A 17,313-nucleotide genomic window follows, 5' to 3' on the forward strand; every position below is an offset into this window, starting at 1 on the left:
CCCGTGGCGGGGACGGGACGGGACAGCCAGGGCTGCCGCCGCCCGCGCTCCCTCAGCGCCCCCGGGGGGCGACTCCCGCCCCGCCCCGCCGCACGGCTCCGCCCCCCACCTCGCGCTGCCAGCGCGCGCGGCCGCCGCCGCCACGCGGGGAGAGTGCGCCCCTCGCCCACGTGCCCGGCCGCGAAAGGGCGGGGCTCCCCAGCCCCGCCCCTACCGCGGGGCACCGCCCCCTCCCTGGCGGCGCCGCAGCGAGGCGGCCATTTTGTGGCGCTGCGCGTTCGGTGGCGCTGGGCTCGGCGTGGAGCGGGGCCTGGGGCGGTTCGGCTCCGTTCTAACCCTTTTTCCCGTACAGATCCCTCGGTAAGAGCGCGGCGGCGCCCGGGCGGGCCGGGCGGTCTGCCCTGTCCCGCGCTGCGGGCTCGCGGCGCGGCGTGGCGAGGAGGGGAAGCGAGGGGAGGGAGGCCGGGCGCGGCTGGCACGCGTCCCCGCGCACAAAGGGCCGGGCCGGGCGGCGCCTCCCGCGCTGCGGGCCCGGGGCACTGAGCGGGGCCGCTTCCGCCTCGCCGCGGCCTGGCGCCCTGAGGCGGGGGGGCCCGGGCGGCGGGTCGGCCCCCGCCCGCTCGCTCCCTCCCTCCTTCTCTCCCTCCCTCCCTCGCTCCTTCTCTCCCTCCCTCCCTCGCTCCTTCTCTCTCGCCGCGCCTCCGCCCGCGCCCGGCGGCCCGCGGAGCTGCGCGCCCGGCGCGGCCAGGTGAGTATGTGCGGGCCGAGCGCAGGCGCCGAGGGCCCGGCCGGCGGGGGCGGCCGAGTGACCTTGCGGCGGGGCCGGGGCCGGGGCCGGGAGCGGAGCCCGAGCCGGGGCCGGGCCGGCGGTGGCTCCGGCGTCGTGGTCCGGGGCTGGGCGGGCTGCGGGTCGCGGCGCCTGGCGGGCCCGGAGCGGCGGTGGGGCCGCGGGAGCTGCGCGCCCGGCGGCGCGGTCCCGTTGTCGGCGCCTCGGCCCTCTGGCGCGGGAGGAAGCGGCGCGGGGCCGGTGCCCGGGGGGACTCGTCCCGGCGCTGGCGGCTGCTTTTCGCCCGGCCCCCGGGGACGAAGCGGGGAGGAACCTCGCGTGGGGGAGGTACCCGTCCCGCCAGGTGTTCACCGCGGCCGGGGCTGGTTTCCGTAGGCGGCACCGGCGGCTGGGGGCTTCTGGCCTTTTGTGTCCCGGGAAGTCTGGAGCACATCTCTGTCCTGCTGCGTTTTAGTCCATTCAGAATGTCTTTATAGAAAGATTTTTTTCAGAAATAGCGGTGGATCCTTGCACTAACCCAAAAGATGCTTCATGTCACACCTGCTTAATAGATGGAATTGGGAGGCACCATGTTCTTCCCCTTACAGGCCTGGGTTCAGGTATGGCTTATTGCCACCAAAACGGATTATCATGCCAGTTGGCTTGGCATGGGTGTGCAAACTGTACCCATAGCAGGGCTTGGCTAATTGAAGCAGGTTGTCAGCATGGTTTGGGGAAACAGTTATATCTCCTTTGCTTATTGAAAATCTTCTTGGTACCAGAGATGTTTCTGTTGTTTCGAGCCTGAACGCCTGAAAATAGATCAGGAGAGATATTTGAATGTTGATGAGTCCAAGCTGGATAAAATAAATGTCTTATTCCTGTGTACAGAATTTGGTGTTGTATACAGTAGGAGAATAAAAGCAAATTTTAAAAACAATGAAGCTTGTAACTGAGCATCTCTGTAACATGAATGTATTTGACCTGGGTTCATTTAATTTTCTATCGTGAGGAAGGATCCTTTCACAGGACCGGTTTCCAAAAAAAGCCCAGTGAGAAGACTTGCAGTGACGATCATCACTTTTTCTAACTTTTGTGTGACTTTTCTAATAGTTCTGTAATTGAAGATGGCTTAGATGAACACTCACTATTTGACCTAAGTCAGCTTGTGGAAGAGTTCAGTTTACATTCTTGTTGATAACTTTGTTGATGTCTCCTGAATGGAAGGACCATTTTACTGGAGCAGCCTGAGAGTAAAATCTGCTTGCCTGTAATCCAGAGTAATTAATAAGGTCAGGTTGGGAATGAGGCTAGAATAGTAATTGCTCATAACAGTACTGCCTTGACTGAAATGTGAGCAGCATGTAATTAATTCTTACCTTTAATTGGATAAGTTCTCTGAAGCGCTTTCTTTTGCTCTTGTAGTTCCTGGATAACCTAGGTAATGATATTGACCCAAATTCTCCCCCTTGGTCAGGAAAGGAGGATGCAATCCCTAATTTAATTCTAGGGGATGACAAATTCTCTGTAACTGCGTATTTTATTTGTAATTGCATCTCTAGAAGCTAGGTATTGTCTGTGGCTGTAATTTGTCAGACCTTGACAGGAGCTGACACTGTTGCTGGAAGAAAGCTGGCCTGGTGCTTGTCTCCTCATTTCTGTCCCTATGGCACTGTCCCGCACAAATGTGAGCGCTTGTGCAACTGTGTTGTGAACTGAGCTAAAGAATGGACGTGAGGGGAAGAATTTATTGTTCAGCCCTACAAATGATTGTCATCAGTATTTAAACTGTATTCTTGATGGTTGCTTAATTGGGTGCAGTGTTGGGTGTTGGTTTTTTTTAAATTAAAAAAGAAAAGTTGTCTGTACTTTGGACTTAATTGTGCATCATGTTGAGAAGCCTTGTGAAGTGCTTGTAGAAGTTCATTCAACAGGTGAACAAGTCTATGCCTTTCTTTTTTGCTTCAATTTATTCCTTATCTTCATACTTCTATTCCTTGCTTGCTTACAGGTTTATTTTGACTTCTTTTGCTTCCTGTAGGAAAAGACGTTTTTCAGGTAAGCAATAGTGACTCAGAGCTCTTGGTTTGTCCTTGCTGTCAAAATGCCGACAGCTACATGGAATATATATATATTTCAAAAAACCTTTTTGGAACTGATAGCTTTTTGTTGGTTTTTTTTTTTTTTTTGTGGAGGCAAACAGTAGACTTAAGTGATGAATGCACTTGTGGGTGTATAATGTAACCATGCGAACAGACTGTAGATGTGTGTGGCAGAAAATAATGCATGTTGGAATATAATTACTTCTTTCTGAGGCTTGTTAGTTTGTTGACGTGCATTTGTGTAGTTTTACTGGGCTTGACAACTGTCGACCAGCCTTGTTTCAGTATAGCCAGCTGCAGTCTGCCTTATCTTATTTAAGAACTCCATTTCAGGTAGGTTTATAAAATTGGTTAAAAGGAGATAGAATTGTCTCCATCTGTGTCTTTAGCTAGGTAGCCTGTATTAAAAGAAAGAGGAGAAGCACTACTGCTTAGCGTGGGGTGGGGTTTTTTCAGTATGAAGTTAGCGCCGAAGGGCTTTTCTGATCTTGTTGCTGATGTTAAAATACTAGTTTCAAAATGGACTTACACTTAGCACTTCTTTCCCAAGGCAATGGAGAATGTCCTCTTGTTCCCTAGAGTGTTTGAGTCAGGAAGCTGTCCTGAACACCTCTAGTGCTCCAACCTTAGAATGGAGCATCCTTAGCCTAGACTAGTGCATCAGTGGCACAAAGATGGTGCCATTGATAGGGTTTGAGTTAGGGGTTTTAGTTAGGCTTAAAGGCTTTTGTTTAGTGTAGCAGAGGTTGCAAGTATACCGGAGTTTAATTGCTTCTTCACTTCAGTGCAGATCACTAATGGCTTTTTTTGTTATGCGATCCTCAGTATTTATATCAGTCCTTTGCCTAGATTGCAGCTCTGTTTTCTCAGTATTATGTCATCAGTCTTGCAAAAGATGCTCTGGGTTTTTATTTTTTATTTTCCTGCTTTCATCTCTGAGCTGGGGTACAAGTCTACAAGCAGCCTTGAAGCGCACCCCTTCCTTTTCTTCTTGTAATAAAATTGGGGACTCATATCCTTCTTGCAGTGTAGCACATGCACAAATGATTTGTCTGCTTAATGAATTATTTTAAATGAAGAGATAATTTTTCATCAGAGCTCATGGCAGTGTAACTTGCAAGATTTCCCTTTTTTTGAATATCATGTAAATATCATCTTTATCAACAAGTAGGGCAGATTTGGTCCTGTCCAGTCTGGAAGCAATTGAATAATGAAACTGAGAATGCCACATGGAAGTGTCACAACACTGCATGCTGACTAGGAACGGTGCCCTATGGACTTTTCAGTGGCCATATTGCAGGTGCTATAAATTATCTGTGAAAAATGTTTCTCAAATTTCTTTTTATGGATGTTTTTACAGGTAGACTTCTTGTAAGAGTCAGAAGTCCCAAGTCCCGTTACTGCTGCAGGTACCGTTACCAGATCATTTTTGTGCTTTCTTACTGGCTCCTTCCATCTTCAGTCATAATCTTTTCTTCTGATAGCTAAAATACATGTCGATGCTCACTGATAAGAAAAATCTTAGGTTCAACAATCTGCTGTAAGTGTATAGTGTGCTGCTGGAACACCCAGAGGAACCTCAAAGCCAGGGGCATGACTGAGGAATTAATTGATCAGCTTACTGACCAACACATAGCCTTAAGTATTAAATTTCTATCTCAAACGTGGACTTCTCTAGAATACCAAAGTATTGCTTTCAGAAGGGATGTAGGTAGTAATATTTCAGAGCCACTTAATGTTTGTACTGACTTCAAAACATTGGCATTGAGTACAAAATGGTATTAGACTCAGTAATTTAGGTGTTGTAGCCAAACAGACAATACATAGCCAAATGGAAGTCATGTTCTTGGATCCTGCCCATTTCTTAAAGGTATGTTCTTTTAAGAAGAAACTGGTTGTCTTTGCAAAATTGTTAAATTGTATGAGTTTTTGAGCCCAGGCGTGGTTCCTTTCTCTGACAGCATCTTGTCCAGGGTTGTTCAATAGGTTCAACCTTAGGCTGCTGCAACCCCACCCTAAACCAGAGATTTAAATGTAGTCCCATTGTAAGTACATTTGTCTGAGGAGTTCTGTGGGGTTTTGTTGGTTCTGCCTCTGAGGGAGTATAGAATGGCAATGAGAATCAGTCCGCTTCTTTCCTGTTCCTGATTTCATTTTGATTTGACGAAGGCACTGTGAGCCCATGGGTACCCATTAGGCAGGGCAAAAGCATCTTTTTGAGGACAGCTATGGTTGGTGCAGTAAGCATTGTGAAGTGGTTTTATACAGCTTCAGTTCAGCTAGGTAAACAGAAGAAATGGCATTGGGGCGCTCAATCTGCGGGCTAAATTGGGCTTCTTGGAACAATTCAAATGGCTGTAGCTTGTTTCTGCCACTCTGCCTGCGGTCAGGAGAAGCCTTGTTTGTATTGACATGGATTGGAGTTGTGGATGAAGAAACTGTTCTGGAGAAACTCTTTTAGCTTGTTTCTCGTATGACCAAAACGCAGATCCCTCTGCCATCTGATGAGCGTAGTTTATCCTACTGAGGAGGTCTTTGTTGACATGAGAGGATTGCATTTGGTCATCTTGGCTCACATTGGTTCACATGGCTAGACGTGCATGAACTGACGTGGTGAACTCTCATAATTTGGAGATTGCGCTTCCGTAAGAAGCGATGCAGCTTGCTTGGGCCGTCTGCAGGTCTTTTAGTTGTTAAACATTTGAACACTTAATTTCCTTCAGAGAATTCTTGCTGTGTGATATATTAATTTGCACCTTAAAATAGCCTTCACACTAAATTTTTTTTCTTAAGAAAATCTAAAACCATAGAGATGGTTGGAATCTTAAGCTTCTAGAAGCTTTTTCAATGAAACAAGTGTTTCACGTAACTTCTTTTCCCTTGATTTGTTAGGCTGCTTTTTTCGTGGCAGTTGGAATTATTTCTAAATGCAAGGGTGTTTTTCTTGTCTCTCTGAATAGTAAAAGGTATTTGTAAATATTTAGAAAGCATCAGTCTTACTATGATGTGTCTTGAAAAGCCATGCTTGCTAAATAAGAGTATATCTGTAATTTGAGCTTGTTGAAGGCTTGTATCTGACCTAGGGTTATGGTTGGATTTTTAAAATACTATACTGCAAGTGGACTTGTTAAAGGTTGCTAACCACCGTGGTATTGCAGCAGAAATCCACCAGCATGAGTAGGAATTATATGTTACATCAGAAGTGATGACTTCAGTTGTGCGAATCCCAGTCTGCTGTAATTGTTTTGCAAAAGAATTTTGATGTACTTCCAAATGTAGAACACTCAGGCGTTTTGACCCTTTGACTCAGATCTGGCAGTTTTGGTTTTGTTTATGGGCTGCTTCTCATACTTGGTATTTCAGAATTGAAGCTTTCTCTTTTTTTAGCTACTGTCCTCAGAGTTAAAGACTGTTTGGGCGATAGGAGCATAATTGATGCAGTGATATTTGTGGGAGTTTCTCAGTAGTAGTTCTAATTAAACTGGGAGGAGAAGGGGGTGTTAGATTTGGGGCAGATTGCTTGCATTTAAGTATATTCAAATGTTTCAGATACATTTGCTTAAAAGTCTTATCTGCCAAATAGTGATTAGATGGAAAAGTGGGGAGAGCATTTAAGAATTTCTGCAACTTGGAATAACGGAGAAAGGGAAAGCGCAAAAAAAAAAAAAAGGGAAATGAGATAAAGGAGGGCGAGGACACCCAACAGTAGGAACTCTTGTTTTGATATTTAGCAATGCATTGGAAGAGGTGAACTCATCATGATCATCTGTGCTGGGTCTTTAGCCTGTCACTTCACCTAGAATCATACATTCTCAATGTACAAGATAAAACTGACTGTAAGCTGGGATTTCCATTAAGTGCAACTTGGCTCATATGGTGGATTTAACATGTCAGTGATCTATTCTTCAGATGTCTGCAGACAGTGCTTTGAATTTTGAGTTACTTGTATATACAAGGTTTGGTAGTTACACTGTCAACTTGATTAGTTAATGGGGTTATTCTGAAATACCTTGTGCACCAGTGAAGGAGTAATGATAAAGTTACTGGTTTGGCAAAGGATAAATAAAGGATGGAGAAATTTGATGTGGATATGTGGAGGGAGTGTCTGTAAGGATCTCTAAGTTTCTCTCTAATTTGGATCACAACAGCCTGCTGATCCTCTGTATTGAAATATTTTCAGATTAAATTGATGTTCTGGATGTGTTACTGTATGATTGGGATATCATTGGCTATAGAGAAAGTATTTTTTTGAACTCTAAACTACTTTTAGTCTCAGAATTAACATGACTTATGTTTTTTCTTCCCTGTAGTTGTCCAACAGTGTTTGGAATGTTTGCAGCATTATAAGCAATGAGTTTCTTCTTGGTGAGTATAAGCATGGATCCTTGGTTTTGTTAATTGTAGCTTTTCTTTAAGCTTTTGAAGTTTTGCTTTAAAATTCAGGTTTTTCTTAATTTGTGCAGAGGCACTGTGCCTCTGAACTAAATTTCTCTAAATTAAATCCCTATTTTCTTAAAACAAAGACTGCACACTTTTGGTTGGAGGAAAAAATGCTGGTTTCATTAATATAGATTTTTCAAATGTTATTTTATTTAGGAAAAACCTGCTTTATTTCATGTGGCTTAAACCCTTTTCCCAAATCTTTTTGCTTGTTCAGTGTTTAAGTGTTTGTCTCTTACCTTTAGTGTGTCACAGGAAAAGAGGGGAAACCAGAACAGCTAAATAAGAGGTGATCAAATGATTGAAAAGATTTCTTTTCAGTAATGATTATTTCTTTAATTGCACTTGGTAATTCAAAGAGGTTTTATTATAGAAAAATATTTTTTCTGTTCAGTTGCCCATGTTCATAATTTCTGCTGCCATGTTGGTCTGTCCCAGTTTCACCACCAGTTTGAATTGACAGCGCATGTACATGAGATATTGTTGAGAGGATAAAAATTATATTCTTGATGCCCTGTCATCTTAGGGACAGCGTGAGGGTCTTGGTCTGGGGAGGGCAACTTGTGTTTGCTGACACCTTTTCACTTTTGTCACTAAGTACTTTGAACGGGTCTTAGTTTCTACCTGAAGAGGAGAGCAAATGTAGATTTTTACTGGTGTCAGTTTTGTTAGTCTGCTTTTATAAGCTAGAGGACAAATAGGAGTCTGAAGTAAAATGCTAAGTCTTAGGCTTTGAGGGAATGTTTCAGTGTTGAGGAATTAGCTGAACAGTACTCTTCTTACAGAAATTGTAAGTTTAAGTTCAGGATCCAGTTTCAGTGTTGTGTTGCTCAGTCAAAGAGTTTGCCCATGTAGCTGTTGATTGAATCTGGGAAACTTTTAAAGCAAGAAGTGAATGCTGGTTAAGATCTAGCTGAGGATCCTACATGGCACAAAGAAGAGCTGCGTGTAGTCCAGTGTCTTGTTTGAGATGTCTTTTGGATAGAAAAAGGGAGATGACGCAGTATTCCTTGGAATTTGTTGCAGTGTCTAATGGTCTTCACGTCCAGTTCGAATCTTTCCTGTTACATTAAAACAAAAACTTGACCGAAGATCTGAGGCATTGTGTTTTGAAATACCAGTGCTAAGGACATCTTCTGAAACTTATGGTTGTGTCTTAAAACTTACCTTGCTATGAAATGGTATGCATAAACAAAACATGAGGCAGGAGCATAGGGATCCTTAGATGAATAGCTAGTAGAGAAACTGTTTCTGGGTTAATACTTTAACAGATGTGGGGTTTTATTTTTGGTTTTATATGTAGGGTAGAACACAGCGAGGCGTACTTCATGGTAGTAACGCTGCTGTAGGCAAAACCTGTTAGGCAGAATTTTTTTGTCTGCAGACAATAAAAGTCTGTTGTAATCAGCTGCCCAAGTCAGTGCCAAAACAGTTTTTAAAAGTGGTGTTTAAATGTTTGTGAGACTTGTACTTAGTCTTCAGAAGATGCCATTAGGCTTGTATAATATAAATGGTGTCTGTGAATACTGTTTTGCAGTCTGACATAGCCATTGCCTTTTCTCATCTGCAGGTGTGTGGTTTCAGCACAGCATGGCTGTGGTCATCCACTTGCAAGGTCTTCCGATTGTGGTGGGGACCATGGACTTCTCTGGATTGACCATTCCCGATGGGGGCGTGCAAATTGTAGGGGGTGAACTGGGTGAGGCTTTCATTGTTTTACCACTGATGAAGATGTGAGGCTTGGTATCATGTATGCAGATGGTATAAGTAAAAGGTCAAAAGTAACTATTGCAGAACAATAAAAACCGTATGTGCAAAATGTGATTGGACTTAGTCCTTGGCAGTTTCAGACTGGACATGTAGATATGCTAGTTCTGGAGCACTCTCTGGTGCTGGAGTGAATGGCAGAGTTAGCTTAGGCTTTGTGGAATCGCCTGCAAACCTGTTTTGGCATAGAAACTGCTTATACTGCTATACATGAAGGAAACAAAACAATCTTTTGCCTTGTCACTTGTATAGGACTGCATTTCAAATCTTGGGGCTGCCTATAGTGTCCCAGTTCAGTTACACCTGTGCTGCACCTCCGCTGAACACGGGACAATCTCCTGCTAGCTGCTTTTGCTCCCTGTTTTTGCCAGTGCTTTTTATTAACCCACTACCTGTCCTACTGAGTAGTCCTACTGAATCACCAGTGATGTAGAATGCCTCATGGGAATTGGGCAGCAAGCTTACCATCCAGATTAAAACTTAATACTACTTTGCTTTGAAAATTTATATTTATGCAAACTGTCAAAGTTTACCATGCTCCTCATCAAGCCAGAGAACTATGATTTTTATGGAGTTCCTCTTTTTTTCTCTCTTACACTCTGATGCGCGGGGCGGAGAGAAATCCCTGGGTTTGGCACAGATACGCTAAAGAATGAAGGAGATAAGAAGCTGAATTGTGGGAGTGAATTGCCTTTCTTCTGAGCTTATGAAGTACTGAATGGAGACAGTACTAAGCCTGGAAGTGGGACTGATTTAAAGGCAGGGGTTTTGGTGTGATAGTATGTAGGAAGTGGTTTAATGACACTTACCAGTGATTTGGAAAGCAGTGTTTGCAAAGGTAGGGAAGGTTTTGAAAAAAGCTGCAGCAATTCTGCAGTTCCCAGAGTGAAAGCAATAGAGGCTGTTATTAGTGAAAGTTTGTCATAACTGTTTGGTTTTGCGCTATATGATAATATGAAAGATTTCTCCAGTTCCCAGAGGAACCCTCTTCTGTTGGAACTTAGTGATGTGCCAGGTTTGGGGCTCAGCACTGAGAGCTTAAAACTGAAGAGAAATAGAAGAGCCGCAGGTGCGAGTATACAGGACCTGCACTGTTAGCAGAGCAGAAAGCTTGTTTTAGAAGACAAGAATCACGATGCCTGAAGGGATCAACAGTAATGTAAATGTATTCTCCTCTGCATTGCCTGATATAAATGTGCCTTCCTGATTGGTACCTGTATGTATCTGAATAGTCTTTAAAAGCTAAATTACCTCATGGTGACTTATGGGGAAGAAAAGGCTCTCCATTTTAAACAGCAGAATCATGTACTTCAGTGAATTTAGAAATATTTTCTGTTACAAGAAGTGAATTGTCTGAATCCCAGAATATTTGTTCCTGAAACAGGTCTAATCCTCATAGTGGAATAAGAAGTTTTGGAGAAAAGATGTTCAGCTTTGGGGGTAGTCCTAGTAACTACCCCTTGATTTAATCGTGGTCTTGAGCACTTGAGAAAAATGGATTTCCAGAGTTACCGAGGTGAAAAGCCTGCTCATGTCTTGGTTTAGTTACCAAGTTAGTACAAATACGTCTTCTGCTGAAGAAAACTTTAGAAGAGGTGTTCTGGTGAAGTGTTCTTACTTCTATGGCATAGCTATGACTGTGTCTGATTAGTCTGGGGTTGTTTGTAACAGTCTGTTTTGATATAGTTCAAGGTTTTTAAGTGTGCTTGCAGGAGAAGACAGAGGCTGAAACGTAAAATCTTGAAGCAGAGGCAAGCCCCTGTGTTCAGTGCTCTCTTTCTGAGAAACAAAGTTCTCCATGTGGTCAAGGTCATGCTGATGAGATGTGGATGGGCTTTAGTGTTGCCTGTTGGCCTTGTTTGTGAAGAACTGTGTGATGGCTCCCAGTGAAGGTTGTAGCATTTCAGTCTTGCTCCAATGCTGTGCATTTCAGGGTAAAATTGTTGAGATCCTCTATCGAGTAATTTATCTCGTGTAATGTTCTACCAAGTATGTATTTGCTTGAGGAAGTTGTCTTGAAATTAGCTGCTGATGAAAAAGCCTGCTTTGCAAGGCGTGCTGAGTATAGGGACTGCTGGATCCAGAGAAATCCAGTTGTGGGATGTGAGAACCCAAAGCAGCCCATGTTCCATAACCGGGGAGGGGAGGAGAGGAGAAGGATGGCTTTGGGGGAAGGAGCAGCGATACGAGATTTTTGCCTATGCAGTTTCGTCTCTCTTTCAAGTTTCTGATCGGCTGCCTTGTAACGAGCTTGGCTGAGTTAGTGAGGTGCAGCAGGTGTGTGCTCTGACAAACACTGGTGTTCAGCTGACGCTAGCTGTAAAATGGACAGAGTTCTGACTTTTCACAGAATCTGCAGCCTCTGTAAATATGGTTAAAAGGTTTCTGCTGGTAGATTTCCCTTTAGTTGTGATACTCGCAGGTTTTTTTATATTTGACTGAAACTGTAGTAAGGCCTTCCTCATCGCCATTGATGTTTATTTATAGAAGCCCTATTGTACGAGATCCTGTTGTTGAAGTCAGGTGACATGTATGTTCCTCCTCCAGCCTTGTGTAGGTGAGCTGAAGTGCCTCCTGTTCTTCAGGATTGTGGCTATTACCGAAGGGGACCACTGCAGAGAGCTTCAATAGTGTACTTTCAGTACTTTTTGGAGTACTTTGTGTGTCCCTACTTAGTGAATAGGAAAAATAAGTTTACTAGGACAAGAGTCATCTTGCAGCTGTAATTTCGCCTACAAGTGTTAAGCCAAATGTGTGCCTGTTCCGCATTTGGAAGTGTGAAATTCTATTGCTAGTGCGAGAAAGTGGTAGTCTAATGATGCAAATCTGAAGAGAAAATAGTGGATGTTTGAGATGTGGGTGGATAAACTGTTAAAAAAAGAAAATGTAGCTTTGCACTTGCTGCTTGAATTTCCAGATTTTTTTAATTTTTTTTTAATTCTTACTGTTGATTTTTTTCATCAGAATGTAAAACCCCACCCATCCTAACTCTTCCTTAATTTCCTTCCTCCTTTCCTTTCCCAATTAAAAGTTACAGAGGTGGTGGGTAAATCCCCCCTGCTCCAAGCTCTAGCCGTATTTAGAAGACAGTCATTCCTGGACTGATTCCGATCCATGCTGGGCAAACTCAGTTTGTTATCAGATAGTCTAGAAAAGTAACTTGCAATGTTTCTCAGTTCCTAGGTGGCTAAAGTATTTTTTCTTTTGGTGTGAATCACTCTGTGAATTGAGCTTACAGACAGTAGCATTTTTTTCCCATACTGTTGCAGGCTGCTTTAACAGCAGTGAAGCTAAGTGTAGAAGCAGTGCTTTAGAGGCAAACAGCAGATCATCTTTTGATAGAGAAGCTTCTCTGCAATGAGGTTATGATACTTGAGATGGACGGGTTGCCTCCATGGCCAGCCCTTGGCAAATGGCCTGGTTTAAAAAGTGTGTTGATGGAGTAGCTTTTCCCTGTGATAGACACTTTATGACTTTTTCTTAAAGATCTTTGATTTCTGAACCACACTTGAACTTGCAGTAGTTCTGCATAAAATAATGTTAATCCTTTTATAGATGCAGCTCAGTTGACACTGTTGCTGTTTACGCATTGTGTGAACCAAAATGTCGCTTATTTCTGTTGCCAGTGCATGTCTCCTTATTCTTGTAGTGTGAGGCTAGGTTTTTTTTTTAATTCGTCTTGTGTCTGTTTTATACACCTTTAATTGAATCTTCAAGATACAGCCTTACTGTAAGAAGGGCAGTATTGAATAAAACTTACTTGTATTTTTTCATCTTGCGAGCTTGAAGACTACGTAATGTCTTACGTTTGTTGTAAATGACTGACAGAAATTTAGAAAAAATAGCTCCTGATCAGGCTTTCCACTAAGTGTACTTTGAGAGAAACTACTTGGCAAGATTTCTTAAACCTTTATATTGTCTGTTGGAAACATGTCTTAATGAAGGTTATTTTTATTTTCTGGTTAAAATGGTGGAGAAGTGGGAAGAAAACAGTGCAAATATGCAAGCAGTATAGATGATCTTCTAAAATTGGTTAAAGAAACTACATATTTCTAACGTCTTTGAACTCTAGAGCATTTGTAGTGATGAGGTGACATAGTGTTCTTGAGTGTTTCACTAACGTGGTAGCTGTTGAAAGATTGTTATTGTCTTTGTTTGCCCACTTCCTGTTTACTGGATTCCTTGTTTTCATCAAAACCGGGAGGGGGGAGAAAATTCATGAAACTTCTGTCTCAGTTGGGAGTAAACGTTGGGTTGCGGAGTTCTTAATTGGCCTGGAACTTGGACCGATGGACAAAGGTTGAGCTTCAATCTTTCATGGTCCAGTAGCTACCATTTTGAACACATTTTTTGAATGATTCTGCACACAGTCACTTGAAAACCCTTGTTTAAGAGTTAATTGCCCCTGTTACTTTCTGCAAACCAAAACTACAGAGGTCCCTTAACATCTAGCTTTTGGGGATTATGGTGCATAAGCTTATTTTGTGTATGTCTTGATTAGTGATTGATATTTAATTGCATTTTTCAGGGGAATAAAATCAGCAGTGTTGATATTACAAAATGACAAAACATCCTCCGAATAGAAGAGGGATCAACTTTGAGGTGGGAGCCCAGTTGGAAGCCCGTGACAGATTAAAAAACTGGTATTTTTTTAAAACCATTCATATTATATTAACTCTAAGTCTTTAATATCTTAAACATTTTGTATTGGTGCAATATTTAGAGTCTCCTGGTCATTGGTTTGTAGGAAAGTGTTCTGGTTTTGGCTGAGATAGAGTTTATTTTCTTTCTAGTTTAGTGCTGTGTTTTGGATTTAGTATAAGAATAATGTTGATAACACTGATGGTTTTTAGTTGTTGCTGGGTAGTTGTGTCTACATTAAGTCAAGGACTTTCCAGCTTCCCACGCCCTGCCAGGTGCAGAAGAAGCTGGGAGAGCGCAACCAGGACAGCTGACCCAGACTGGCCATATTCCATACCATATAGTGTCATGCTCCGTATATAACTGGGAAAGTGAGCTGGGAGGCAGAATCGCTGTTTGGAAACGGACTGGGCAACAGGTTGGGTTTTTTTTCTGCATGTGGTGAGGAATTGCATTTGTGCATCACTTGTGGTGTTGTTGTTATTATTCTCTCCCTTTGTTATCGTATTAAACTGTCCTTATCTCAACCCATGAGCTTCCCCCTCCCTTCTTGTCCCCATCCCCGTGGGGGCATGTGGGTGAGCGAGCGGCTGCGTAGTGCTTAATTACCTGCTGTGGTTAAACCATGACAGAAAGTAGTTAATTTATAAAGTTTATACAGCAGTGGTTGAGATGGGTGATAGATGCTGATATGCTGTGCTGGTCCTTAAAAAGAAGTGTACTGGTGCTATCTGTGTCTGGGAAGTGGGACTGCTCGTAAATCTAGTGGAACTTCAGACTGGTACTCCAGAATTCACATTTCAAATTCTGTGCTGTACACAGAGTGCAGAGCAGACATTATGGAGATATAAATCCTTTGCAGTACAGAATATCCAGGGTAGTTTCTCACTACTTCCTTTCCCATTGCTGTTGTGAATTCATAGGCTTTAAAGTCTGATTGAAATCGTCACAGCCTGTGCACACTCATTGGAGGGCGATCAGTTTTAGAGTTAAAGAACTGGGTGGGGAAACACACTCCATGCTAAGTTGTCTGCTCTGGGCTTGTCTGGCAGACGTCGGTTGTGAGGAAGAACACTTTTCTTGACTAACCACTGCAGCAGGAAGGGGAAGAAGGGCCTAAAAGTTACTTGGGCTAACTTTGAGCCTTATAACTGTTCATTTTAGGAAGTCAGCTCAAACATTGGTGTTTAATAATGCTCAGTAAATGAGGCATACAATGAAAATTGCTGGAGCCAAAGAGTTCTTAAATACAGGAATTAATTTGGTTTTGTTAGCTCCTTAAGATATCTTCACTCTCCTGAAATCAGCTACAGTTGACTTTTATTTAAGAGTCTATGTGGGTTAGACATGACTGTACTTCAGGCTCTGGAACCTGCCGGCAGGTTAAGCATGCAGAGGTCAGTGTTGAAAACCATCTGGACATCCCAGAAGGATGGAGCACCGCCTTAGACACAGGGGACTTGTTCCAAAACATCTTGGTTGCATGCAGAGTGTTTCTCTACTTTCCAGGTACAAGGGGATTGGAATTGTGAAAATGAGTAAACCTAGCTCTTTATGGAAAGAACATGAAGTACGAACATGAAATCATACTTGCATGTTGTGTTGGCTTTCCTGTGTAACCAAGAGTTGCATAGGTAGGGCTTCGAAGCATGCATCTTTTGTATTCCTGAACTTTGTTTATACAGCAAAAAAAAATGGTCATACCTACAAAAATGAGATTTCTTAGCCTGTCTGTAATGTAGGCTTGTTGAAGATGCTGTTTAGTATAGATCATGTTTGAGTGAGGCTAATAACTCGTGTCCATGACTATTATTTTTCTGACACATTTGGACAACAGTATCTCAAAGTATGAGTGTACACAGCTCTTACATGGGAAAAACTTGTGGGGGGAGAATTCAACCCCTTCTATACTTTCCACATACCCCTTGGCTTACGTTTGAATTTTGGATATGCTGCATGTCCAAAACAAAGCCATGTTGTTTGTTGTTGTTTTTTTTTTTTTTTTAAAAACCACTTGATCTTAAATGACCTGTCTTATGCACAGTGGTTTGCAAATCCTTGATCTCACAACTTAGTTATTAACTCTCCAGTTCGGAAAATTTTCTTGTGCTAGCTAAGCTTTTGAAACCTGGGTCAGAAAGTCTGTGTTTCCCTGACGGGTGATCTGCTTTCATTTCTGTTTTCAGGGTTTGTAAACCAAAATTTGTAAGAGCTGGGGGCTTATTTTCTCTTGGCAGTGTCGGTAATAAGCTGACAGGCCTCCCCAGTTGTGGATTTGTAGAGGACAGCAGGCTTCTTTTTTCCCCTCCTACTTCCACCTGCCGCTGTGTGAACAGGGCCACTCTGTGGTGTGGTCGCAGTGCTCTGCTTTTATATGGATACAAAACTTTCTGTTTGCTGATACTTGCTGTTCCCAGTGCTAGACCTTCAAAGGTCTCCAAGCTTTTCTGGTGTGTACTTCTGTTGCTATGTTGGCATTTAAACATAGGCAGAAGTCTGTTGTTTGGTCGGAGGGCTGGCTTTGATTTCTGCACTCGATACCAAACACACCAGTCAATTCATGGGCTGCTATTGCTCCTGAAATGGTAGTAGAGCTTTGGCAAGTATTTAATCTCAGAGCCCATTTTACCTGCCTTTCATGGCAGTGGCTTATGCCCTGAAATGCTAATTCAGGACTTTCATGGTGTTTGGATGTGAGGCCAACCCCATTGAAGAGGAAAAAAATAGTGCGTCAGAGTAGTCAAATGTAGAGTCTGCTCCTTGCCAAAGTGCAAAATGATTTTTGCATCTTTAGAGCTCTTACCAAAAGTTGCTTTGTTTTATCTGGAATCATAATGGAAGTGCATTTCAATTCCTGGTGCAGTTGTCTGTCACCTTGACTCCAACTCCAGGGAGTACAGTGAGTACTTTTGGTGCTTGGCTTAGGTCTTGGTTGATGCAGCAAAGCTGTCACGAAAGGCTTGTGACAGTGTCTGACCTCAGGGCACTACAGGGGGAGAGCTCTGGCCGTTAGGCAGTGCCTCGCTGCATGCTGAAAGGTCTCCTGGTATACGGTGCTGGAGTTCAGAGGATGGAGTAGTGGGGCTGCTCCAGTAGTGCAGTCCTAAATGGAGAGATCCCAGAGATCCTAGCTGTAAAGATGTACATGCGCACGCTGTCCTGGCAGAATTGAGTTCTTCAAACTTTTTGCATTGGATCATTTGAATTCTTCAGTGCTGGCTAGCTGCAGACACTCTTACTGAAAAGAGGATGACTGCGCTGGACACCTGCAGTAGGCAAATGATTGCATTACCTTATTGTAATGATGCCTCTTGAGTTCTTCTGTCTGTTGTGTAAGTAAAGTGGATATGAAGAGACTTTTGATTCTGCTTGAGTCTCTTTGAGTATTGAAAACAAGATTGGTGGTGTTGTATTGTGTTACCTTGTTAAGGTTTAGATTGTCAGTCCCATGAGTTTAATTGCTCATGCTGTTGGGACTTTGTCTCAGTATTGAAAAGATGAAATCCCAGTGCTGTTGTCCTTCATAGCACAGGTTCTCCTAGATGCTTCCTTTCAGCATTGCTTTGACTCCAGTAAGTTTGTCCCTTCCTAGCTCCA

General features: G+C 43.2%; 1 protein-coding gene across 10 annotated transcripts in view; it reads left to right on the top strand.

Moving 5' to 3' along the window:
* The first annotated feature begins 212 nt into the window (after window positions 1–212).
* PHF20 (PHD finger protein 20) overlaps window positions 213–17,313 on the top strand; it is a 75,075-nt gene continuing 57,974 nt past the window's right edge. For 3 of the 10 annotated variants that reach the window (XM_054845672.1, XM_054845679.1, XM_054845680.1), the window contains exons 1-6: window positions 213–360; window positions 2,778–2,824; window positions 4,229–4,277; window positions 7,179–7,233; window positions 8,879–9,007; window positions 13,604–13,718. In XM_054845672.1, the coding sequence (XP_054701647.1) occupies window positions 13,636–13,718 (83 nt within the window). In that variant the 5' untranslated portion in view covers window positions 213–360; window positions 2,778–2,824; window positions 4,229–4,277; ... (1 more) ...; window positions 8,879–9,007; window positions 13,604–13,635. The remainder of the gene's footprint in view (window positions 361–2,777; window positions 2,825–4,228; window positions 4,278–7,178; window positions 7,234–8,878; window positions 9,008–13,603; window positions 13,719–17,313) is intronic. The other 7 variants (XM_054845673.1, XM_054845681.1, XM_054845682.1 and 4 more) reach the window with 6 other exon arrangements.

Source organism: Grus americana, chromosome 17, assembly GCF_028858705.1.
Source record: "Grus americana isolate bGruAme1 chromosome 17, bGruAme1.mat, whole genome shotgun sequence".
Taxonomy (NCBI): Eukaryota; Metazoa; Chordata; class Aves; order Gruiformes; family Gruidae; genus Grus; species Grus americana.